Source organism: Dasypus novemcinctus, chromosome 14 (assembly GCF_030445035.2).
Source record: "Dasypus novemcinctus isolate mDasNov1 chromosome 14, mDasNov1.1.hap2, whole genome shotgun sequence".
Classification (NCBI taxonomy): domain Eukaryota; kingdom Metazoa; phylum Chordata; class Mammalia; order Cingulata; family Dasypodidae; genus Dasypus; species Dasypus novemcinctus.
The window spans coordinates 62,109,224-62,135,778 of record NC_080686.1 but is presented as its reverse complement, the minus strand read 5'-3'; the positions used below and the strand labels follow the sequence as shown (position 1 = coordinate 62,135,778).

Genomic DNA, 26,555 nt, shown 5'->3' with positions numbered 1-26,555 from the left:
TGATGAAGCTGGCTTCTTATGTGGGCAGAACAGATGCATAAAAACACTCTTGTCAATCCTTATTTGATATAAAACAGTACTTGGGTATACAGTTTTTTCCTACTTTTTGTGCGATGAAGTCTCAAATCTCAGGTTATAGCTCTTTTTGTTAAAAAATAATCTAATGTCTAGAGATCCTACAAAAAGCTTCTTAGAAAAATCTTAGTTCAAATTTGTTTCTCCTTCATTAATCATGAGTAAATTTCTAAAACAAAAAAAGTTTGTGTGCTAACCCAAAAAAATTATTTTGCTTTTTCTGTTAGAACTAATAGGGAAAGAATAAATCAAGGAAAACAATTTCTAAATAATTCCAAAGGCATGATATTTATGCGCCTGTAGAAACACTACTTTTTAAAAAAAGATTTATTTTTTATTTATTCCCTGCCCACCCCCCCCGGCCCACCGTTGTCTGCTCTCTGTGTCCATTTGCTGTGTGTTCTGTGTCCACTTGCATTCTTGTCAGGTGGCACCGGGAATCTGTGTCTCTTTTTGTTATGTCATCTTGCTGTGTCAGTTCTCCGTGTGTCCAGCACCACTCCTGGGCAGGCTACGCTTTTCATGCAGGGTGGCTCTCCTTGCGGGGTGCACTCCTTGCATGGGGGGCACCCCCTACGCAGGTGGCACCCCTGTGTGGCACGGCACACCTTGCGCGTGACAGCACTGCATGTGGGCCAGCTCACCCCATGGGCCAGGAGGCCCTGGAACTCCTACATGGTAGGCAGACTCTCTATCAGAGCCACATCCGTTTTCCAGAAACACTACTTTTGTGATAGCTATTTCTGATTTTCTTTAACTCTTACCATTAAACAGTGATATATGAATGCCACCAAGTACACTGTGTATTTAAAGTAACAAGCAAACGATTAAGTAGAATTTAAACATTTTTATTTTTGAAGAAGAAAGTTGCCAACATGCTAACATAGAGCTCAGACTTCTTGGATTCTGTGGTTTGAAAAAAAAAGGCAGGAAGGCAGACATGGCTCGACTGATAGAGCGTCCATCTACCATATGGAAGGTCCAGAGTTCAATACCCCGGGCTTCCTGACTTGTGTGGGAAGCTGACTCACATGCAGTGCTGCCACATGCAAGAAATGCTGTGCCATGCAGGGGTGCCCCACGTAGGGGAAAAAAGCACAGCCCGCCCAGGAGAGGCACCGCACACATGGAGAGCTGATGCAGCAAGATGATGCAACAAAAAGAGACACAGATTCCTGGTGCCACTGACAAGAATACAAGCAGACACAGAAGAACATACATCAAATGGACAGAGAGAGCAGACAACTGGGGAGAGAGGGGAAGGAGAAAGAAATAAATAAAATAAAAAATAAAATAAAGAGCACTAAGAAAACAGGAATAGGGACGCGGACTTGGCCCAGTGGTTGGGGCATCCGTCTACCACATGGGAGGTCCGCGGTTCAAACCCCGGGCCTCCTTGACCCGTATGGAGCTGGCCCAAGCGCAGTGCTGATGTGCGCAAGGAGTGCCGTGCCACGCAGGGGTGTCCCCCGCTTAGGGGAGCCCCACGTGCAAGGAGTGCGTCCATAAGGAGAGCCGCCCACTGCGAAAGAGAGAGCAGCCTGCCCAGGAATGGCGCCGCCCATACTTCCCATGCCGCTGACGACAACAGAAGCAGACAAAAGAAACAAGATGCAGCAAATAGACACAGAGAACAGACAACCGGGGGGGGGGGGGGGATTAAGTAAATAAATAAATATTTAAATAAAAAAAAAGAAAACAGGAATATAAAAGGCTACTTTATATGGAACGCAGGTCATTATTAATCATTTAAAAAAGTTATTTACAAAAAAAATTTTTATAGAGCACTGCAATAATCCAGTTTAATTTTGTTTAAAAGAAAAAAATAAAAATGGCTACTTTTTAAAAAGCACTTATGATGTTCCAGGTACTATGCCATGAACGTGTTATACATATCTTTTAAGTTTCACCACTACTCTGTAGGATAGGTGATTTCTCCCAAAATAACAAATGAGGGAACAGGAGCTTAGAGAAATTAAAAATGAGTAAGTAGGTGGTGGAACGACACAAATCCAGTTTCATCTTAATTCAAAGCTTGTGTTCTTACAAGGTTGAGACAAACTCCATTGCCTTGGTATAAAATGACCAAAATAATTTATGGCAATAAAAACTGTGAATAAACGGACGGGAAAGGGGTATAAAGCACATTCTTTCTCTAGTTCTTTCCCAAATACTTAAAGCCCACTAATTCAAAGCAAGTTTTATGTTACTGAGAATGCCTATAGGAAGATAAAATATATCAATTTATTGGTCAAGGGAATTGTAGTAGTTTGATATTGTTTAGGAATTCCAAAATTAGACATTGGATTGTGTTTATAAACTAGTCTGTTCCTCAGCGCTTATTAGACTGTATTAGATTCAGAAGTTATATTTTTACTTTATCAAATCAAGATTAGGGCTTTTGACCACATCATTAGGGCAGGCAGGGTTGACTCCCCACCTCCTTGGAGGGGATATAACAGAAGTAAATACACAGAGAAGGAACACAGAGCTTAAGTTTTGGATGCTGGAGCCCTGGGGAGAGAGCCAAGCCATTCACCTGATACTTTGCAGCTGAAGAGACCAGAGTCCTGAATAGCTGAGAAAGCCTGGAAAGAAAAAGAGGCCCAAAGAGAGAAACAAGCCTTATGCTAACCTAGAGCTGAAAATGGAAGGAGCTGGGATCACGGAGCCTTAGGAGGAAGAGGAAGGCTGAACCCTCGCAGAGATCAACAGCCATCTTGCTCCAACACGTGGCAAGAGACTTCGGTGAGGGAAGTAACTTACTCTTTAAGTCTTTGTGATTATAAGCTTCTACCCTAAATAAATACCCTTTATAAATGTAAACAGATTTCTGGTACTTTGCAGCAGCACCTCTTTGGCTGACTAACACAGGAATGTTGAGGTTTTATCTTGTTAAAGAGAGGATTCTACAGTCTCTTTTAATTTTGGAATGAACACAATTTTTAGGGCCCGAGACACTGGTATCTGCAGACTTTAAGGGGAATTAGGAAAGACTGGTAAAATAATTAGGATGAAGAGAAGCATTGATGGAAAACACTCCTAGCAGCCAAAGTCCGTGAATTTTTAACCAGGTTAAATATTTATAGCACCTAAGACCCTTTATTGGCAATGGAAATTGCAGGACTAACATGTTGAGTTAAGATTCCTGTAGGGTTGACACAGAGACATATAACCATGTCTGACATGACCATGAATTTACTCTGAATCTGTCCCAAAAAGAGGGCCTGTACTATATATTAAAGTATATAAACTAAATGAGGACTCTGTATCTGAGCAATAATGAACCAAATTCAGTAGAGGGTGCATGGGTCAACTCTTGTGATATTATTCTAACTGAAAAACAAAAGAAAGATATTTAAGTAGAAATTATTTCCATAAAATGTACCCACAAAACTTATAGACTGGGTACCTTCAGAAGTCCATAAGACTTCTCAGAAAACAGTTTAAAATTTCCTGAAAAAGTTAAGCATAGAATTATCATATGAACTGTCATCCTACATCTAGGTATATACCTGTATTAGTTTAGAGTTGTTATGTACCCCAGAAAATCATGCTCTTAAAGCTAATCCATGGACCCATGGAAGCTGAGGTCTGGACTGAAGACATCTTCTCAGACCAGGAGAGTGAGCTTACCCATGTGTGTAGAAAGTGTGAGTATGCCTCAGCACCTGGAGAGGGTGGGTGTTCTGACTCACTGTTCCCAAAAAGTTTTCTCAGAAGCCTGAGAAACTGTAGAGAGCCTGGTTGCCACCCCAAAGTAAGACCAGAGTGAAGCCTAGAGTTTGGCCACCATCCCAATGCTTGACAAGGACAGTACTTTTACCCCAATATTCATGGAGAGCATGGCCACTCTACAAGTACTTGGAAAGGGTGAGACTGCCACTTGATCAGGTCTAGATGACAGAACATGGTTCTAAAGATGACTCAGGGAAGGGAATTTGGCTCAACTGATACAGCATCTGCCTATCATATGGGAGATCCAGGGTTCAAACCCAGGGCCTCCTGACTCATGTGGTGAGCTGGTCCATGCACACTGCTGATGCACAAGATGACACAACAATAAAAGAGATGCAGTTTCCCAGTGCCGCCTGATGATACAAGCGGACTCAAAAGAACACACAGTGAATGGACACAGAGCAGACAAGGGAGGGGAAGGGGAGAGAAATAAATTAAAAAAACAAACAAACAAACAAACAAAACATGAGCTTATTTCAAAATAAGGGGGTATGTAAAGAAGATACCCCAGTCTTCCAGTTTTGAGCTAAAGTATTATATTTAATTAGATAATATAAAAATCACAATACTAATGGGTATCTCTAAGTGAAAGAAAATTTAAAAAGAGATTCTCTGGGAAGCGGATTTGGCTCAACTGATGGAGCATCTGCCTACTATGTGGGAGATCCAGGGTTCAAACCCAGGGCCTCCTGACCGTGTGGTGAGCTGGTCCACACATAGTGCTGTTGCGCGCAAGGAGTGCCGTGCAACGCAGGGGTGTCCCCAGTGTAGGGGAGCCACAAGGAGCGTGCAAGGAGTGCACCCTGCAAGGAGAGCCGCCCCACACATAAAAACCACAGCCTGGCCAGGAGCGTTACCACACACATAGAGAGGTGATGCAGCAAGATTATGCAACAAAAAGAGACACAGATTCCCAGTGCCATGGACAAGAATGCAAAGTGAACATAGAAGAACACACAGTGAATGGACACAGAGAGCAAACAATGGGGGTAGGGGAGAAGGGAAGAGAAAAAAAAAAGATTATCAACAATGAAGTCTAAGGCTAAAATCATAAAGGCAACAGATTTTTCCTCAGCTTCAAGGATGATGGAAAACTAATACATGTGGATTACCATCCCAAGGTTGTAGTGAACTTTCATAAGTCCCTAAAGTAGGAGGACACCTCCGTAAAGCTCCAAGTAGCAGGGGTTTTAAATCATATAAGGCTTCACATAAGGACTGATCTACTACAAAATATAAACAGAATAAAATGAACATTTCTAGTACTCCCAAAAGATTCTTTCCATTGTAATTTGTCCTTCCTATTTATCCCTCCTTTCTCCACATGCCCCCCTTCCCTGGCTATAGGCAACAGCTGATCTGCTTTCGGCCACTATACAGGAATTCCTCTTTTTAATGTATAGAGCAAGTCTATCGGCACTTTATTTCTAATAGCATGTTATCACTTCTTGTCTCAGTGTTACATTTTAATTAAGTTATGTACATTATTTTTTAGATATAATGCTATTGCAAACTTAATAGACAATATATTGTAAATATAACTTTTAAATGAACTGGGAAACAAAAAAATTTGCATGATTAACTTTATTAAAATATTTACTTTATTGCATTGATCTGGACCCTAACCCACAATACCTCCAAGGTGTACCTGTAGAGTTTTCATGTTCTAAAATTTTATATAAATGAAATTATACAGTAAGTTCTCTTCTTTGCCTGACTTAGTCATTCGGCATAATGATGTCTTTATCAATAGGTCAATCCTTTTCATGGCTGAGTAGTATTCCATTTTATGATTATCCCATAGTTCATTAAATAATTCATATATTGATTTTCATTTGGTTTGTGTCCTGTTTTTATAACATTGCTATATTCTTCCACATAAAAGTCTCTGTGTGGATACATATTTTTCTATCTCTTAAGGAAATACTTAAAGAGAAAATTCTGGGCTGTATGGCAAGTATGTGTTTAACTTAAGAAATTGCCAAGTTGCTTTCCAAAGTGGTTATATCATTTTTACATTGTCACAGCAGTGACTGAGAGTTCTAGTTATTTCACATCTTCAGTCATTCTTTTTTATTTTAGCCAACCTAATGTGTGTGACAGTGGTATGTCTTCAAGTTTTAGCTTGTTTTTCCCTGATGAATAATGAGGTTAAAGAACTCATGAGTTATTGACTGACAATTTGTATACCTTATTTGATGCAGTACCTCTTCAAATATTTTGCCCATTATTTGCCTTTTATTGTTTTATTTATAGTTGTTTGTCTTCATGTTATTGAGTACCAAGGTTTTTCATATAATATCTTGGGTAAAAGTTCACTGTCTTCTAAATGTGTTGCAAACATTTCTCCAAGTTTCTGCCTTTTTGCTATCTTATTGCTTTCAAAGAGAAAATGTTTTTAACCTTGATTATGCCCAACATATCACCTGTTTCTTTTATGTTTCATGCTTTGAGTGTTATCTAAGGAATATTTATCTATTTCAAGGTTTCAAAGATTTCTATGTTTCTTCTAGAAGCTTTTATTTGTAGGTTTATGATCAATTTTCAACTAATTTTTGCATGTGCTATAAAATAAGGTGGATGTTATTTTTTCTATTTGGATATCCAGTTGATCTATCACCACTTGTTGAAAAGAATATTCTTTCTCCATTGAATTACCTTGACATCTTTTTTGAAAAATATTGCCTATATGTTATATGTTAAGTCTAGTACTGGACTCTATTTTGTCTCTTGTCCTCTATGTCAATCTTTTCCCAAATACCAAACAGTCCTGATTTCTGCAGACTTATAAAAGCCTTGAAATCAGGTAAGGTAAGGCTTCTCACTTTGCCTTTTGCTGTTCTAAGTCTTTTGCACCTCCATTTAAAATTTAAAACCACTATCACAATTTCCACAAACAAAAAAAAAAAAACCTGCTGAAATTTTTATTAAGATTGTTGGGGGGGGTGTCTGTGGATTAATTTGGGGGACAATTGCCATCTTAACAATATAGAACTTTCCAATCAATGAAAATAAACTTTTTTTTCCTTAGTTGTTTTTTAAGTTCTCCAAGCAGTGCTTTGTGGTTTTCGGGGTAGAGAACATTTTTTTTCTTTTGAAGCAGGCACTTAACCTCTGAACTACATTCCCTCCCCAATGAGAGTTTTTTTAATTTGTTTAGTTTTAAGAAGTACCAGGGATCAAACCTGCACCTTAGTACATGGTAAGCAGGTGCACTTGAACTACATCTGCTCCCCAAGGGCCGTCATTTGTTAGAATTATTTATGTATTTCGATATCATTCTATTTTCCAATTGTTTACTACTAGTATATAACAATACAACTGATTTTTATATATCAACCTTATTAGCCTACAATCTTGATAAAATTGTTTATGAGCTCTAGTAATAGTTTCTTAGATTCCTCTGGGATTTTTCTATAAAATTCTTTTAACCTATACAAATAGAGACCGTTTACCTCTTCCTTTCTCTACTTTATGCCTTTTATTTCAATTGTTTGTCATAATGCAACGTCAAGGACCTCTAGTATGATATAGAATAGGTGGCAAAAGCAAGAATCCTTTGTTTTTTCCTGATCACAAGGGGAAACAATTCAGACTTTTATCATTAACTATGATATTGGCTGTTGGCTTCTCAGATATGCCCTTTTATCAGTTAAGGAAGTTCCTTAACCAAGGCAAATTATATTTTTAAAAATCATGAATGGGTGTTGAATTTTGTCATATGTTTTATCTGCATCTTCTGAAATTTTTATATGATTTTTCTCCTTTGTTTTGTTCATATGGTAAATTACACTTAATGAGTTTGAATGTTAAATCAACCCTGTGGGAAGTGGATTTGGCTCAACTGATAGAGAGTCCATCTACCATATAGGAGGTCTAGGGTTCAAACCCAGGGCCTCCTGGCCCATGTGGTAAGCTGGCCTACACACAGTGCTGATGCATGCAAGGAGTGCCGTGCCACACAGAGGTACCACGTGTAGGGGAGCCCCACACACAAGGAGTGCACCCCTCAAGGAGAGCTACCCTGTACGAAAAAAGCACAGCCTGTCCCGGAGTGGCACCGCACACGTAGAGAGCTAATGCAACAAGATGATGCAACAAAAAAGAGACATAGATTCCTGGTGCCGCTGACAAGAATGCAAGCAGACAAAGAAGACACAGCGAATGGACACAGAGAACAGACAATGAGGGCAGGGAGGGGAGAGAAATAAATTAAAAATCTTAAAAAAAGTTCACTTAAAAAAATAAATAAATCAACCTTGTATTTCTGGGATAAATTCTACTTGGTCATGATATATATATATAGTTATATTTAATTGGCTTATATTTGGTTAAGAATTTTTATATCTATATTCATGAGGGCTATTGATCTCTAATTTTCTTTTGAAAAATCTAATATAGGAATTTATATTAGGGTTATGCTGTTCTCACAAAACAAACTGAGTGGTGATCTTTCATCCTCTATTTCTGGGGAAAAAATGTGTAATTATTTCCTGGAATTTCTGATAGAATTCAACCATTTGGGCCTTAAGTTTTCTTTAGGGGGAAAATCTGATATATTGTATTTCTTTAATAGATATGGGGCTTTTCTGATTTTCTAACCCTTCTTGTGTCAATTTTGGTTTCAATTTCTTTTTCAATAATTTTTCCATTTCATATAAGTTGTATTTGTTTGCATAAATTTGTACATATTATTCTATGATCATTTTAATAATGTAAGAGCCCCTTTTCAAAAGTTCCTTATAATGGCAACTTTTAATAATATATTTGCTATTTTTTTTAAAAGACAGATTACACAAAATGTTACATAAAAAAATGTAAGGGATTCCCATATGCCCCATTCCCCATACCTCCCACCCTTTCCCACATTAACGACTTCTTTCATTAGGGTGGTACATTCATTAAAATTGATGAACACATTTGGAGCATTGCCACTAAGCACGGATTATAGTTTACATTATAGTTTACTCTCTCTCCCAAACAATTCTGTAGGTTATTGAAGGATATATAATGGCTGTATGGGATTGAGGCTCCCTCTCACTTAGAGGTGGAGTGGGCATCACCATCCCAGAATCCTCAGGATTGGGGGGTAAAATATGGACTAGAGTAGACTTACTGGCATTCTACTATAGACTTACTGGTATTCTAGGAATGGAAGACATTATATCATTGATGTGGAGACAGTGGTCCCTGGAGGTGCTGGAGGCAGAGAGAGGGAGAGGTATAATATAGGGGCATTTTTGGGACTTAGAATTGTCCTGGATGACTACAGTGACTGCCACTGTATATCCCACCATAACCTATAATGGCAATTTGTGTTCTCTCATTCTCTTCTCTTCCTCTTTGGCTTCAGTATAGTTGGGGTTTATCAATTTTGTCAATCTATTCAAAGAATCAGCTTTAGGCTTTGTTGATTTTCTCTTATTTCCCCCCCTCTTGTCTCATTCATTTCTGTTATCCTTATTGTTTTCTTCCTTTCACTTACTTTGGGTTTACCGTGTTCCTTTCTTAGCATCTTAAAGCAAACATTAAGTGAATGATTTCAGACCTTTCTTCCTTTCTAATGTAAGGATTTAAAGTTATGCCTCCCTCTAAATATTGCTTTAGCAGTATCCCCTTTTTCATTGCCATTCATTTAAAAAATTTTCTATTTTCACAAGTGATGTTATCTGTGCCTCATAAATTATTTAAAAGTATATTGTTTAATGCCCAGATATTTAGAGTTTTTCTAGCTATTATATTATTAATTTTCTATTTTAGTTTGACTGTGGTCAGAAAATATACTTTTGATCCTCTTTAAAGTAAAGAGGCCTAAGAAAAAGTGTATTCTACAGTTGTTGGATATAGTATTCTATACCAGTTAGATCAAGGTGTGTTAATAGTATTTTTAATATTTTCTTTATCTCCAATTTTTTGTTGTCTAATTGTTTCATCATTTGCTGGGACAGCTGTTAAAATTCTCCCATTATGACTCTGCAGTTATATGTTTTTTCTTCTAATTCTGTTAATTTCTGTTTCATGTCCCTCCATTGTAGAGTATTTGTTGTAGCATCTGGAAAACTGAGACATATGGTAAGCCATTTCATAATGAATCTATTCTATACATTATAGGACATAACAGAATGACAAGCCATCATGAAACTGGAATATTTAATATTATTCAAAAGTATATACCATTGGTTACAAAAGAAATGGCTTTTATAATGAAAGATGAATTATTAATTTTAGCATTCATTTTATATAGGTGTGTTGTCATAATTCTAATTATCTGCATATAATAAGGTACACAACATTATATTAGAGCAGGCTCAAGCTTTTCAAAATGCACAAACATATATAAATATGAACTCACATTTTAAAAAGACACACTTTAAAAAATGACGACTAAAGACTATTGTTAGGATGTCATTAATAGCCAAAGCAGTTTACAAATTCAATGCAATCCCCATCAAAATTCCAATTACCCATTTTGCAAAAATGGAGAAGCCAATAATCAAATTTATGCAGAAGTTGGTAAGGGACCCCAAATAGCTAAAACCATCTTGAAAAAAAAAGAAAAAAGTTGGAGGACTCATACTTCCCAATCTTAAAACTTATTACAGGGAAACAGACTTTGGCCCAGTGGTTAGGGCGTCTGTCTACCATATGGGAGGTCCACGGTTCAAACCCCGGGCCTCCTTGACCCGTGTGGAGCTGGCCATGCACAGCGCTGACGCGCGCAAGGAGTGCCGTACCATGCAAGGGTGTCCCCCACATAGGGCAGCCCCACGCGCAAGGAGTGCGCCCGTGAGGAAAGCCGCCCAGCGTGAAAAGAAAGAGCAGCCTGCCCAGGAATGGCGCCGCCCACACTTCCCGTGCCGCTGATGACAACAGAAGCGGACAAAGAAACAAGACGCAGCAAATAGACACCAAGAACAGACAACCAGGGGAGGGGGGAAGTTAAATAAATAAATAAATCTTAAAAAAAAAAAAAAAAACTTATTACAAAGCCACAATAATCAAAACTGTATGGTGGGAAGCGGATGTGGCTCAGTCAGTTGGGCACTTGCCTACCACATGGGAGGTTCGGGTCTCAGGGCCTCCTAAAAGATGAGTAGATGCCACCCCTGCCATAACAAGCAAGACGCTGCCCCTGCCACAATAAGCTAGATGCTACAATGAGCTAGATGCTGCACTCTGCAGGGAGGAGCTATGGCTCAGGCCGTTGGGCACTCGCCTCTCATGCTGGAGGTCCTGGGTTCAGTTCCCGGTGCCTCCTGGAGAAGGCAAGGAAACAATGAGCAGACAGATGAGAGAACCATCTGGGGGAGTGGCGATAAATTAAGAAAAAAAACAAGGTAAATAAATCTTAAAAAAAAACCCAAATATGGTACTGCCACAAGTACAGTCAAATAGACTAATGTAATCAAATTGAGAGCTAAGAAATCAACCCTCACATTTATGGCCAACTGATTTTTGACAAGGTGGCAAAGATCACACAACTGGGAAAAAATAGTGTCTTCAATATGTGGTGCTGAGAAAACTGGATTGCCACTTGCAAAAAGCAGCAGCAGGACCCTGCTTCACACCATATATAAAAGCCAACTCAAAATAGATCAAAGACCTAAATATGAGAGCTAGAATTATCAAACTCATTGAAGAAAACCTAGGAAATCATCTTCAGGACCTTGTTTTAGGCAATGGTTTCTAAGACTTTATACATAAACACAAGCAACACAAGAAAAAAATATATAAATGGGACTTCATCAAAATTAAAAACTTTGTACCTCAAAGGACTTTATCAGTAAAAAAACAACCTACACAAGGGAGAAAATGTTAGGAAATTACATATCAGATAAAGAATTAATATCAGCGGCGGACTTGGCCCAGTGGTTAGGGCGTCCGTCTACCACATGGGAGGTCCTCGGTTCAAACCCCAGGCCTCCTTGACCTGTGTGGAGTTGGCCCACGCACAGTGCTGATGAGCGCAAGGAGTGCCCTGCCACACAGGGGTGTCCCCTGCGTAGGGGAGCCCCACGCACAAGGAGTGCGCCCCATAAGGAGAGACGCCCAGTGTGAAAAAAAGTGCAGCATGCCCAGGAATGGTGCCACACACACGGAGAGATGACACACAAGATGACGCAACAAAAAGAAACACAGATTCCTGTGTGGCTGACAACAACAGAAGCGGACAAAGACAACGCAGCAAATAGACACAGAGAAGACAACCGGGGTGGGGGGGGACGGGAGAGAAATAAATAAAAACGAATAAATCTTAAAAAAAAAGAATTAATATCTAGGACATATAAAGAAATCCTTCAACTTAACAAAAATACAAACAACCCAACTTAAAACATGGGCAAAAAGACTTGAACAGACATCTCTCCAAAGAAGATATGCAAATGGCCAGAAAGCACATGGGAAGATTCTCAACATTATTAGGCATCAGGGAAATACATGTTAAAATCACAACAAGAGGAGGATTGTGAGAAGAAGGAAATGGGCTAACAGGGTAAGCTGAATACTCTCACAAAAACTATAAGAACCAAAAGCTGCCCAAGGGGTCTGCTTTGGGGGATGGCAAACCAGGACAGTGCTACACAACTCCCAGGAGGGTGAGTGACAGAGAGGTGAAGATGCCAAAATGACAAATGTGAGTTGCCAAGCCCTGGCAACTGGGAAGGGTTCCCCTCCCCCACCCCAATATATAAAGCTGGGGTAAAACTCCTGGCTCACTGTAGCCAACTGAGAGGGGAACAGACATCTTCCTCCCTGCCAGATGTCTCAAGGTAAAAGGGAGGGGAAGTCAGGGTGCTTTTTTTCAGTGAATTCAGCCAGCAGAGCCTGCTTTGAATCTCTAATCTGGAGATTCAACACAGGAACACAGGAAAGCTGAGCCTGAAATACCTCCATGAAAAGGTGCACTGACTAATGCCATCTGCTGGCCTGTCTGGAAATTGCATGGACCAAAACTGTTTTCTGCACTCTCTGTGTCCAACCCTTGGAAGAAAATCTGTGCCCCACTAGTGAGTTCCTGGCCTGATTTTGATAACTTAGGCTGGGCAATTTTAAAGCCTGAGAATAAGCTGAGCCAAATATAAAAAATGAGCTTTGGGAGAAAAAAAACAATAGGAAAGGGAAAGAAATTATCCATCAGAATAGATACACCAACATATTCAGATGCCTAGACATCAGCAAAAAATTACAAGCCATACTAGGAAACAGGAAGAGATGGCCCAGCCAAAAGAACAAACCAAATATCCCGCAGAGATACAGGATTTAAGACAATTAATCAGTGATAGTCACACGACTCTCCTAAATCACTTCAAAGAATTTAAAGAATATATGACTAAAGAAATAAAGGACATTAAAACACTGGGAGAGCATAAAGAACAATTTGAAAGACTGCAAAGAAGAGTAACAGACCTTATGGGAATGAAAGACATGATGGATGAGATTAAAAATACCTTAGAGGCATATAAGAGCAGATCTGAATTGCTTGAAGACAGAATTAGTGATTTTGAAGACAGAACATCTGAACTGGGAAAGACAGGAAAATAGAAAGAGACCAGATTTGCAAGAGATACTAAAGGGGGTGCTGGAGCCTAAAAGGAAAAAACAAGGGCAAGAGATTTGGAGAAGAGTTTAGAAAAAAAAAGACTATTAGGAAGGGTAAACTAAAGGATAAGAAGACAGAAAACAGAACAATATGACAACAGAGAACCAAAGGACCAAATGGATGAAGCAATTTGAAGTTTTCAAGTAGCCCTTCACATCTATCCACTGAACCCTGAAGTAGGGAAAGAAGACCTGTCTTGAGCAAGAACACTCCAGGAGGAGCGGAAAGTGGCATAGAGGATTAAAAAGAGTGAATCTTCAGCAGAAGTACAGATTTCTCACCAAAGTCAATTCCTGACTATGACTTTCAAAGGGATAAGATTATTGCTGTTTGTGCAGCTATTGCTGAGAAACAGAAGACAGCTTCAACAAATAAAACAATGGTTATTGTATCTGCTTCTGGGACTGTAGAGACTGTAACTGAGAAGGAAGATGGTGCTCCAACACCAGATGGGTCTATTATTATCAAAGCCCAATGAAGGAAAATGCATAGCATGAATTATTTGAATCTGCCTTTTTTTGATTATCATTGAATGTTTTAGACAAAGGGACATTTATTGGAGAAACAGGACAAAACTCCAGTTTGAAAGATCAGTTTTTCAGATGAAGCATATAAATCTAAATGGTAGCATTACTGTATAGTGTTTGGACTATGCTTTGATAACCTATAGTTTATATTATAGTTTATATTTAATATATAGAATTTTGAGCAAAATGTTTTTGATGTATAAATTTAATTTAATCCAAACACATGAATGGATACATTTTAAAGACACAACTTGAAAAGCAAATTCTTGAATAGTAAATAACTTGGTCAGTGTTTTAAATGTTGACTCATTGACTTTTGTATTATGACAGAGGAAATAAGTGATTGCTTTCTCTTCTAGAAATATACAGCTGTTACTGTTCACTCTGTTTTCCTTGCTTCTGTAGAGTAAGTTTGTCACAAAGCTTAAATGTTTTTAATATTCATTTTGATCCAAAGTTGTGGTTTTTTTAACACGCGGAATCTTTGAAAGTTCAGCCAAAAATGCATGCAAATGTGAACATTCTGAAGTTTCTCTTACTTCTGATTTGTGCTTAAGTTTTTGGCTTTAAAGAAGTTATAACAATGGTAGCCTCCTTCAGTATTTGTTAGATGTGTGAAGTACTGATAAATGTCACAATGTTGGTTTTCTTTTTAGATTATTATTGTAAGTAGCTTAGTCCTTACCAAAAGTGAGTCATTTTTTAAGTATGCATTTTTTACAAATGAGTGGCTTTTAAAGATACATTAAAATAAACTGTACTCCATATTTTTAAAAAATAGGGGATGTGGGAGAGGGAGGGGATACATGGGAATACTTTGTATGTAACTTTTCTGTAATAATATATAAAACCTCTTTAAAAAATAAAGTTTATTACATTTTAAAAAATCACAAAGAGATCATTTTACACCCATTATATGGCTGCTATTAAAAAAAAAACACATCATCCCAGTGTCCTCAGGATGGAGGAATAATATATGGATTGAGTGAACTGACTGGTATTCTACTACAGAATTATTGTGACTCTAGCAATGGAAGAAACTGTATCATTGATGTGGAGACTGGCCATGGGAGTTGCTGAGGGCAGGGAGAGGGAAGAAGAGGCATGATATGGGGGCATTTTCAGGACTTGGAATTGTCCTGAATGATATTGTAGGGACAGATGCAGGACATCATATATCCTGCCATAACCCACTGAATGGATGGGGAGAGAGTGTAAACTACACTGTAAACTATAATCCATGCTGTGTAGTAGTGCTCCAAAATGTATTCATCAAATGCAGTGAATGTGCCACACTGATGAACGAATTGGTAATGTGGGCGGAGTGGGGGGTGGAGGTGGGGAGTGGCAGTATTTGGGATCCTCATATTTTTTAATGTAACATTTTGTATGATCTATGTATTAAAATTTTTTTGATCTATTATACAAAAATAACAGAAAATAACAAGTGCTGGAGAAGATGCGAGAAATAGGAACTCATTCATTGCTGGTGGCAATGTATAATGGTATAGCCGCTATGGAAGACAGTTTGGCTCAGAAAGTTAAGTATAGAACTATCATATGATAGCAATCCCACTACTAGGTATATTCCCAAAAGAACTGAAAGCAGAGGCTTGAATAGATATTTGTACAATGATATTCATAATGACATTATTCACAATTGCCTAAAAATAGAAGCAACCCAACTATCCACTAACTGATGAATGGATAAATACAATGTGATATATACATACAATGGAATATTATTCAACCATAATAAGGAATGGAATTCTGATACATGCAGCAACATGGATGAGCCCTGAAGACATCACGTTAAGCAAAATAAGTCAGACACAAAAGGCCAAATGTTATACTGGCTCACTGATTTGAAACAATAAGAATAAGCAAAATAATAGAGTCAGAATCTAGAATATAGGCTACCAGAGGACAGGGCAGAGAAAGGGAATGGGAAATTAAGACTTAAAATAGACTGGGTTCCTATCTGGAATAATGGAAATGTTTTGGTAATGGATGGTGGTGATGGTAGCACAATACTGTGAACACAATTAACAGCACTGAAATATATATCTGAATATGATTAAAAGGAGAAATGTTAAATTGAATATATGTAAGAGAATAAAAATATTTTAAAAATCCATGGAACCTCACTACACAGGGAACACTATGTTAAACCATGGACTTCATTTAATAGCACTATTATAAAAATGTGCTATCATCAATTATAACAAATATTCCATACCAATGCAAGGTTTTGGTGGTAGGGTGGGTCGGGAGGTGTATGGGAATCCTGTATTTTATATAGAATTGTTCTGTAAACCCACAACTTCTCTAATTAAAAAAAAACACACAAACATAAAAGTAAAAAATAAAAATACAATAAATATACAAATGACTTCTAAACACCAACACTGAGATAAGCCCAGCTTTATCAATATTGACCTATCAGATCCAATAATATTCTAAAATATTAAAATATAATTCCCAGGAGTATTCACCATTAACAATCTATGTAGAAAATATAGTACAGTTACTAGAGGTCAAAGAAACAAGTATGTATGTATTTAGCTGTGTATATGTAAATAAAAATTTGTCCTAGCACAGGTGATATGAATCCATACTAAACTGCAAAACTGTAGATACAACATGCTTGGCCTATAACTGAAAATCTTAAGGGAATAATAGAATGCCTTTTAGATAGTAAATTGTGTTATTCCTTTTTTTTTTTTAATTATTGAGCAAAAGAAATTCTGAGTGAGAATCTGATTGGAAATTACATTTGATCGCTTCAACAGACAATTCCAGTCTGACAGTAAAGTGGTTCCTCAATGTTTAAAAACTCTATATCTGTAAATAATTTCACTCCATCAGTCAAAAGATAAATTTACATTGCCACCATTAAGTTTCAGAAGAGTTTAAATTTTCAAATTTGAGAGCTTCAAAGAAATTTTTAATCTAGCCATCCTTACATTGATAGGCCAGTTGAGTAAAAATTAAGAACACTTAATAAAAGAGAAACCCTTCAATGAAATGGAAAACAACTGTTCTTCAATCACATTACTTAAATTTTCCTTTCATAGATCCAATGTACCAACCTGGGGGTTTGAACATTTTATCTCAAGTGACTCTAGGTCAACATGGAGACAGACAACAAACGAATGTCTGGCATCAGGTCCTGTGGTAAGCAGTTTTTGAGATGTGACAGCTAGAGTAGAGGTACATCCCATAGGATCCACTAGGCAAAGTGTCACTTGTTTCCCAAGAAGGGTATATATGCTGAAATGATGCACACTGATGGTCCAAGGAAAAGCATCACCTAATGATGGGCAGGAAAGGGAGTAGAAAAGCACATAAACAAAAATATAGTTAATCACTGCTTGATAATAAATTGTATATATATAATGTAAAACATTTAATACTACATGATAAAAAGCAAATACAGAATCCTAGAGACCAATGTGCTATTATATGCTAATTAAAAGTACCTTTTAAAAATGTTTACTTTTGTATTAATTATAATATACTATTATATCAATGTATTATGTATGCTATAAGCCATAGGCAAATACAAATTAAAGAAATGAGATAAACATTATGAATAGAAATTCTAACTTCTTCTTCCCTCATCCTAGCAAGTTTTTGTGCAACTGCTGAAGATGTATGCAATACACCTTGACAACCACAGAAATGGAATAAATTAAGAAAACATAATACTTTTTTGTATAAACTGAAGACGAATATAGATCTGGCTGTAAAATGAGAGACCAACTGTATTCTGTCGGACCACCTGCATCAGAATCATCTGGAATGCTTACTTAAAATACAGATTCCTGGCGGCGGACTTGGCCCAGTGGTTTGGGCATCCGTCTACCACATGGGAGGCCCACGGTTCAAACCCCGGGCCTCCCTGACTCGTGTGGAGCAGGCCCATGTGCAGTGCTGATGCGCGCAAGGAGTGCCCTGCCACGAAGCGGTGTCCCCGCGTAAGGGAGCCCCACGTGCAAGGAGTGCGCCCCATAAGGAGAGCCGCCCAGTGCGAAAGAAAGTGCAGCCTGCCCAGGAATGGTGCCGCACACACGGAGAGCTGACACAACAAGATGACACAACAAAAAGAAACACAGATTCCCATGCCGCTGACGACAACAGAAGCAGACAAAGAAGACGCAGCAAATAGACACAGAGAACAGACAACCGGGGGGGGGGTAAATAAATAAATAAATAAATAAATCTTTTTAAAAAATGAAAAATAAAATACAGATTCCTGAGTTCAACATGAAAGCTATGTAATACTTAATCAGAATCTCTGGTAGTTAAGACCCAGGCTGCATTTCAATGTTATTGTGTTTTTCTGTGGCTATAAAGTACTATGTGAAATAATTTTAGAAGTGCTCTCACTATTACAATTATAAATTTCTATTATCACAACACAAATTAAATGGAAAAAATGTTCCTATCACTTGTATTTTTTTCTACTAGTGCTTGTCAGTGTACTAATACATAGTATGGTATAGACTTCTTGAGGAATTCAGTGCTTCAAAACAGATTGAGGAAGTGGATGTCACTCAAGTGATAAGGCCTCTGCCTACCACATGGGAGAAACTGGGTTTGGTCCCTGGGGCCCCCTGGTGAAAAAAAGGAAGAGAAAGCACGCCAGCTCAGTGATCCAGTGCCTGTGTAGCAAGCTGTGTGCTCGCACAGTGAGCTGAGTGCCCATGCAAGTGCCTGCGTGGTGAGCTGAGTGCCCATGTAAGTGCCCATGTGGTGAACCAGTGCCCACGTGGCAAGCCAAGGGCCTGCATGAGTGCCCATGTGGCAAGCCAAATGCCTGCGCAGTGAGCCAAGTGCCCACATGAGTGCCCACATGGTAAGCCAGTGCCCGTGTGGTGAGCTGATTGCCCACATTGCAAGTTGAATGCTCACTTGGTGAGCCAGTGCCCGTGCAAGTGAGTCAACACAAGATGATGACACAACAAAAGAGAGATGAAGGGGAGAGTAAAGGTGAAGCGCAGCAGAGACCAGGAACTGAGGTGGTGCAATTGACAGGGAAACTCTCCACATCAGAGGTCCCCAGGATTAAATCCCAGTCTATCCTAGAGAAGACAGATGGGAAGAGAAGACAAAAAGAGAAATAGATACAGAAGATCACACAGCAAATGAACAGGGAGAACAAAAACAGGGTGGGGGTGGAGAAGGGGGAGTGGGGAAAAAAACAGATTGAGAACATTTAATCTACTACACCCCCCTCCAGTTTGGGCCATGAGCCTCCCTGGAATGAGCCTCCCTGGCACTGAGGGATTATTACCAAGCGCCAACTATCAGTGCAAAAGGGGGAAATATTAAATATAAATGAGTTTTGATGGCTAAGCAATTTCAAAGTGAGTCGGGAGGTCATTCCAGAGATTACGCTTATGCACGTCTCAGCAGGATATCATTGACTGCCAGAGTGAACGGTGCCTCAAAGAGCAGGACTCCTGAGGGCTCTAGAGACACCTAGACACTACAGGCAAGGCAGACAATCTCAGGAATTCAGTATCCAGTCAGCGGACTTAATTTGGAATATATGCTCCCCAATGTAATAGAGTTAGACTCATTTATTATAATTTCCCTACACATGGTTCTTCTGCCCCTTTTTATCTGAACCTATATTAGCTCTATATGCATTAAATATATGTCCAAGAGACTCAAATCTTTGGTCTGCTCATATGCCATTTGAACTCTGAATCTCAGCAGAATTGCAACACCTACTCTTCAGTTCATTGGTTTCACCTAGGACAAATAACCAAAGGATGAGGATAAACAACACCCATCCCAAAAAATGGAGAGTATCTACAACTGCAAGCAAGACAGCTTCATCCATCTACCCCAAGGGATCTAAGCTCCTTTTATCAGAAACAGAGTGGGCATCACCATCCTAAAATCCTCAAGATTGAGGAATGAACAAACATAAGGGGGGGGGAATGCAATTATGGACTAAAGTAGACATTATTTTTCTAGCAATGGGAGAAGTTGTATCTTGATATAAAGGCAGTGACCAGCAGTGGTTCTAAGTGGAGGGAGAGGGAAGAATAGGTGTAACATGGGGCAGTTTGAGGACACTGGAATTGTCCTGCATGACACTGCAATGATGGATACAGGCCATTAATACATTTCGTCAAAACCTATAATATTATGTGGTGCAAAGTGCAAACTATAATGTAAACTATAGACTGTGGTTAGTAGCAATGTTTCAATATGTATTCATCAATGTAACAAATAGAACACACTAATGAAAGATGTTGATGGGGACAGTGGGGGAGGGAAAGGAGGTGGGTTATATGGAGATCCTCTATACTTCTGATGTAACATTTATGTAACCTTAAGCTTCTTTAAAAATAAAAAACTGGTAGAGTGACTGCCTACCATATGGGAGGTAGAGGGTTGAAACCCAGGGCCTCCTGATCCGTGAGGTGAGTTGGCCCACATGCAGTGCTGATGCACGCAAGGAGTGCCATGCCATGCAGGGGTGTCCCCTGTGTAAGGGAGCCTCATGCATAAGGAGTGTGCCCCTGCAAGGAGAACCACCCCACACAATAAAAGCGCAGCCTGCCCATGAGTGGTGCCACACACACGGGGAGCTGCCACAGCAAGATGACGCTACAAAAGAGACACAGATTCCTGGCGCTGCTAACAAGAATGCAAGCGGATGCAGAAGAATACACAGTGAATGGAAACAGACAGCAGATGACGGGGGTAGAGAAATAAATAAAAAATCATTCTTTAAAAAAAATTATAAAAAATTTAAAAACAAATTGAGAACATTTATTTATTTTGTAATTAGAGAAGTAATAGGTTCCTCACTATTGATAATTTGGAAAACAATATATAAAAAGGAAAAAAACAAAACCAGTTATAATCTACCTTCTACTCTGCCATTCCCAATACTAACTACTACTAATATTTTGTTATATTGCACTCAAGTCTTTTATATTCTCAAAGGTAATGGATATACCCACTGAGATCTCCTGACATTTGTAGTTTCACATTCATTTACTCATCAAAACAAAAACAAAAAAAACAAGTGAATTACTAAGTACATGATACTAAAAACACATATGCTAAAGGAATCTAATTATGTCTTTGAATTGTGAATGGTGATATTCAGTGAATGTCGCAAGGTAGTTTCTCAAAAGTTTGAACATTCAAAATGTCTTGACCAAATATAGTTAATAAAGTGATACAATTAGGAACTTTGAAATTAAGACTTAGACAATAGAATAAATTCAGCTACATAATAATCCACAATAATGACTGGAAAAAATGATAACTGCATAATAATATGTGGGCAGAACTGTGGTATTCTGTCTTAAGACTTAAAATATTTTGCCTCCAAGAAAGAAAGACAAACTTTAAATCATCTGTAACTAATTCTGAAATTATCTTAAAGCCGACATGAGTTCCATGCTATTTACAAAATAACGGCTCTGCCAAATTTGCCTTAAAGTATTTTGGAATGACTTCAGATTACATATTTAAAAACTGGTAGTGAGTTTTACATATTTTTAAAAATTATTTTTATTCAAGAAATGCTAAATGGTGGCTATGTTGAATAAAGAGACCACATATAAATTCATTAAATTAAAAAACAACAACACATGTTGTTGGTACTATTTCAGCTACTTAATGTTTCCATTGCTTCTTTGTTATCAGATCAACACATTCCAATTGAATATACCATACTCTAAGTATTGAAAAGCACCTTTTAAGGTAATACTTTATGTCCATTTATTTAGCATATAAATTGTTTTAAAAAGCACATTCTGCCTAGAATATGAAATCTTAGTTACCATCTAAATGATAAAATCCACAGAATCTATGAAAAAAAATGACAAACACAACAAATCATTAACTGTGTAAGAATTCCTTTTACACAAACACACACAAACAAAATATAAACTCTACCTATAATACTGGCAAAATAGTATTCTGGGTACTCCCTAAAATATGCTCAGACATCCATGTCAGACCACAGCTTCGTACTATTTCTGAGAACTCCATGTAGCTATCAGTCTGGGCTGACCTTCAAGATGAGGATATTTGTTTTAATTGGAAAAGTTTTAATGTTATAATCTGGGTCTTTTATTCAGAGAAACTATTGTCTGGCAGAATTTAGAAATTTTTAGACAAAATGTCTAAAAAGAGGACAAAAACCCAGGAAGAATGAGAATCTCATTTTTGTGTGAAGTTTGGTCCTTCTATATTAACAACAGAGGAAAGAACAAGAATAAAAGAGTTCTCAAAAATAATGAAGGGAAACAGACTTGGCCCAATGGATAGGGCATCCGCCTACCGCATGGGAGGTCCAGGGTTCAAACCCAGAGCCTACTTGACCCATGTGGAGCTGGCCCATGCACAGTGCTGATGCACGCAAGGAGTGTCATGCCACGCAGGAGTGTCCCCTGTGTAGGGGAGCCCCACGCACAAGGAGTGCACCCTGTAAGGAGAGCCACCCAGTGTGAAAGAAAGTGCAGCCTGCCCAAGGATGGTGCTGCACACACGGAGAGCTGACACAAGACGACTCAACAAAAAGAAACACAGATTCCCGGTGCTGCTGATAAGGATAGAAGCGGTCACAGAAGAACACACAGCAAATTGGGGGGGGGGGGAAGAGGACAGAAATTAAAAAAAAAAAAATCTTAAAAAAAAAAACTAAGAACACTGATATAATTAAGACCAAATAATGTGAAACAGGGAATGAATGTAACAGAAAGCTTTGGGATAAAAATGAATAAGTGAAAAACAATCTGTAAGACTATGTGCTATACATATGTGAATGCCAAGGCAGTGGGAGGGTGAGGCATAGACCCATTAGAGAATATTAACTTGTAACAGGATGAAATTTTCAGGAAAAAAGCATTGCTGTGGATTTCCTTATATTATATCATATACTGCTGACTTTGCATAGTCCTAGGATCAGAAAATAAAGAGCTAGTTTCAAAAACATGACAAAATATTCTAGTAATATACATATTTATAAATTTACTATCAATGCTGGGCTCTGTGAACAGTGACTAATTATACGGAATCTTATCATGCACACCTTATTTACTGCACTGCATCTTGTTGGATAGAAATCAATATTCAGGAAAAGGAATCAGTAGTTCACTTTCTAAAGTTGTTCTACTACACTATAGGGAAATCCATATGTACTTGGGGCCAATGTGAATCATCTTACAAAAATCAATGTGGCAAATGAGCAAAGAATGCTGTTCAATGTTAGAGATACTTTCCTCCATTTTCTTTGCTGCCTAAACCTTAGTAATTGAAAAGTTTAATTTCTCTTTAGAAAGAAAAAATGTCCTTCCTTTTCTTCTTGTTTCACAGACAGATCCCACTATGACTCAGGCAGGTTTTGATTTCAAATATGAATTACTATAACGAAGAGTATTTTACCGCTTACTGTGAGGGCAACACTTTGGAGAAAGATATACCATATTCTATACATATAAATGAGCCAAAATGTTTAACACTGTTTCTTCAAACCAGTTAGGACTTTCACTGATTTAAAGATAGTTAAGATAAAGGGTCCTTTAATTCTAAGTGATCTTAAATTTTCAAGGAGTTGAGGCACTAAAAATGATGTAACATTTAATCAATTTTCCTTGTGAAGAATACCTGAAAAGCCTAGATAAAAGGGAAATGAAAATGAGTAACCTATAGATTAATTTGTTTAACCCAAATTTTACATTTGGAACAAAATGCTGTTGTTTGTATTAGGAAATATGACATGCATTACATTTACAAAATGTGATGATCAAGATAATTAAAATAATGGACAATTTTTAAAAAACTTCTGAAAGATTTTCTTCACGTCTAGAAACACAAGAACGCACTGCTAAAACTTCTAAGTTACTTCTGAAAAGTACAACTAAACTAAATATAACTTAATCATCAAAAATTCATTATTGGGAAGCAGATTTGGCTCAACTGATAGAGCATCCACCTACCACATAGGAGGTCCAGGGTTCAAACCTAGGGCCTCAGACACATGTGGTGAGCTGGCCCACATGCAGTGCTGATGCGCACAAGGAGTGCTGTGCCACACAGGGGTGTCCCCAGCGTAGGGGAGCCCCATGTGCAAGGCATGCACCCCATAAGGAGAGCCACCCGTGCGAGAAAAAGCACAGCCTGCCCAGAAGTGTGCGGCACACAGGGAGAGCTGACGCAGCAAAAAAGAGACACAGATTTCCAGTGCCACTGACAAGAATGTAAGTGGACACAGAAAAACACACAGCAAATGGACAAGAGAGCAGACACTGGGGGGAAAGAGGGGAGAGAAATAAAAAAAAAAAAAAGTGACTTAAATTTTTAAAAAAATTAATTATTGCATTTGGCACACTTTTCCCATATCCCTCCCCCCTCCCCCTTTATTAACACAGTATATCTTTGGCATTGATGCAAGAATATTACAGTATTTATGTTTTCACAGTCTATAGGTCACACCAACAGCATTTTTCCCTTTGCTTTTCCACATTCCATCACCCTGCAACAGTGATGTACACCTGTTCTAGCTCACAGAAGGACACTCTTGAACCTGTACTAACAACCACAATTGTCATCCACCTCTCAAATCTTACTGATCATGGCTATGTCCAAGTGTTGTGGGGTTTATCTGCATATATATTTGTAGGCATGTGTTTTGTGTCTATGTATTGCTTATGTTTGTTTGTGTTTTAGTTACTATACTCTGTTCAATCATGAATAAAAATCCAAAAACAAAAAAATAAATCATTACTGGTAAATAAAATAAATTCACTATTGCATAAAGAAATTGCTGTTTTTTTGTCATTCTCTAAAATATATTATTTCAAATCTGAACAATAAAAAACCATAAGAACCACTGTTTTTAAAACTAGAAGGAACTTCAAAGAATAGCTTTGCCTTCCAGGCAATTAAGGTATTAGTTGCCACGTCACAGTGTTAAAAGAAATGGGACTATTAGAACAACGTATGATATACTTAGTGTTTCTATAGGTTTTTAGAATAAGCATTACTGTGGTTCCACATATTTTAGAAAGTAACTTACCACTGGTAGCATACTCCTCACCTAGCCTAAATTATTATATTAAAACATTTACATAGTAAGGAAACACTATCATAAAATACTTTTGGGGACTCATAGCTCAGTAATATGATAGAGAGGTTAAAACTTAGTAAAGAATATGTATGTTTATTTTAAAATGCTATTTGTTTTTTGCTTCCTGACATAATACTTGATATTTTTATAATATGACAGAAGTTGCTTGCCCTTTATTAATAGCTATTTAATTGGATATGAATTTAATAAAGAGCATAGTTTCAAAAACTTAATTTTTTTAATTAATATATTTTTAATGTTATATTAAAAAAACATGAGGTCCCCATATACTCCCCACCCCTCTCAAAAACTTTAATAACAGGTATGAAGGATGCTTCAAAAACAGTTGTAAATATTTAGAATATTTAATCCTTTTAGTTAATGTCACAAATAGCAAACTTAGTAATTGTTCAATATGAGTTAAAGTGATTAACTTATCTAAACTTCTACAGAAGAACTGTTTACTATAGTTGAATGAATATCAAGATTAACTAATGATAGCGGTGTGGATGTAGCTCAAGTGGTTGAGTGGCTACTTCCCATGTATGAGATCCTTGATACCTCCTTAAAAACAAACAAACAAAAAACTCTTATTGGGGAGTAAAGGTAGCTCAGTGGTTGAGCACTTGCTTCCCATGTACCAGGTCCTGGGTTCAATCCCCATTACCTCCAAAGGAAAAAAAAAATTGTTTTAAAAAAGGTTAACTACTCATATAAAACCTTCACAGTGGTCAACTCCTAATAAATGAGAATTCTATAGGAATAGGAAACATTTGTGCATTCATTTTATGTTACTGAAAGTCTACACTACTTTATTTCTGTTTATAGATTGGTTTAATGAATAAGTAGGTGAGTCAGGACATTATGACACTGCCTGGTAAAGTAAATTTATTTGAGCTTGATTTTGCAGTCAGACCTGGGTAAGAATCCTAGATCTAACTGTGCCTTAATGTTAGGAAGAAAAGCATATTCCCAAATTCTTTGCTTTCCCATGTGAAGTTTTTAGCCATTTCAGCCCTTATCTGTAAGCATGAATTATGGTGAAAAAAACAAATTATTGACAAGAAAAGCATAGGTGTAAAAAGTAGAGCAAAAGGTAAAAAGTAAAGTCCCCAGGAATTTCACTCATTCCATTACAGGGTCCTTGTTTTTTTTTTAACTTTATTTTGTGCACTTAACAATTGAAAATATAAACAATAACTTAAAAAGAAAACAGTTTACTAAAAACATATAGTTCTATATTAAAGGTACTGGATACACATGAATTTTTTTTTTAATCATACAATATGTAACACAATACATTTGGTTCGCAGTAGCAGTAATGCAATCATACAGTATTTGTCCTTTGGTGTCTGGCTTGTTTCACTCAACATAATGCCCTCCAGGTTCATCCATGTCGTCATATGCTTTACAACTTCATTTCTTATTACTGCTACATAATATTCCATTGTGTGAATACACCACACTTTGTTTATCCATTCATTGGTTGATGGACACCTGGGTTGTT

General features: G+C 37.7%; 1 protein-coding gene across 4 annotated transcripts in view; it reads right to left on the bottom strand.

Moving 5' to 3' along the window:
• VPS13B (vacuolar protein sorting 13 homolog B) overlaps nt 1-26,555 on the bottom strand; it is a 1,042,333-nt gene that overhangs the window by 462,748 nt on the left and 553,030 nt on the right. For all 4 annotated transcript variants that reach the window (XM_071207936.1, XM_071207935.1, XM_058275777.1 and 1 more), the window contains one exon: nt 17,031-17,251. In XM_071207936.1, coding sequence (XP_071064037.1) covers nt 17,031-17,251 — 221 coding nt within the window. The remainder of the gene's footprint in view (nt 1-17,030; nt 17,252-26,555) is intronic.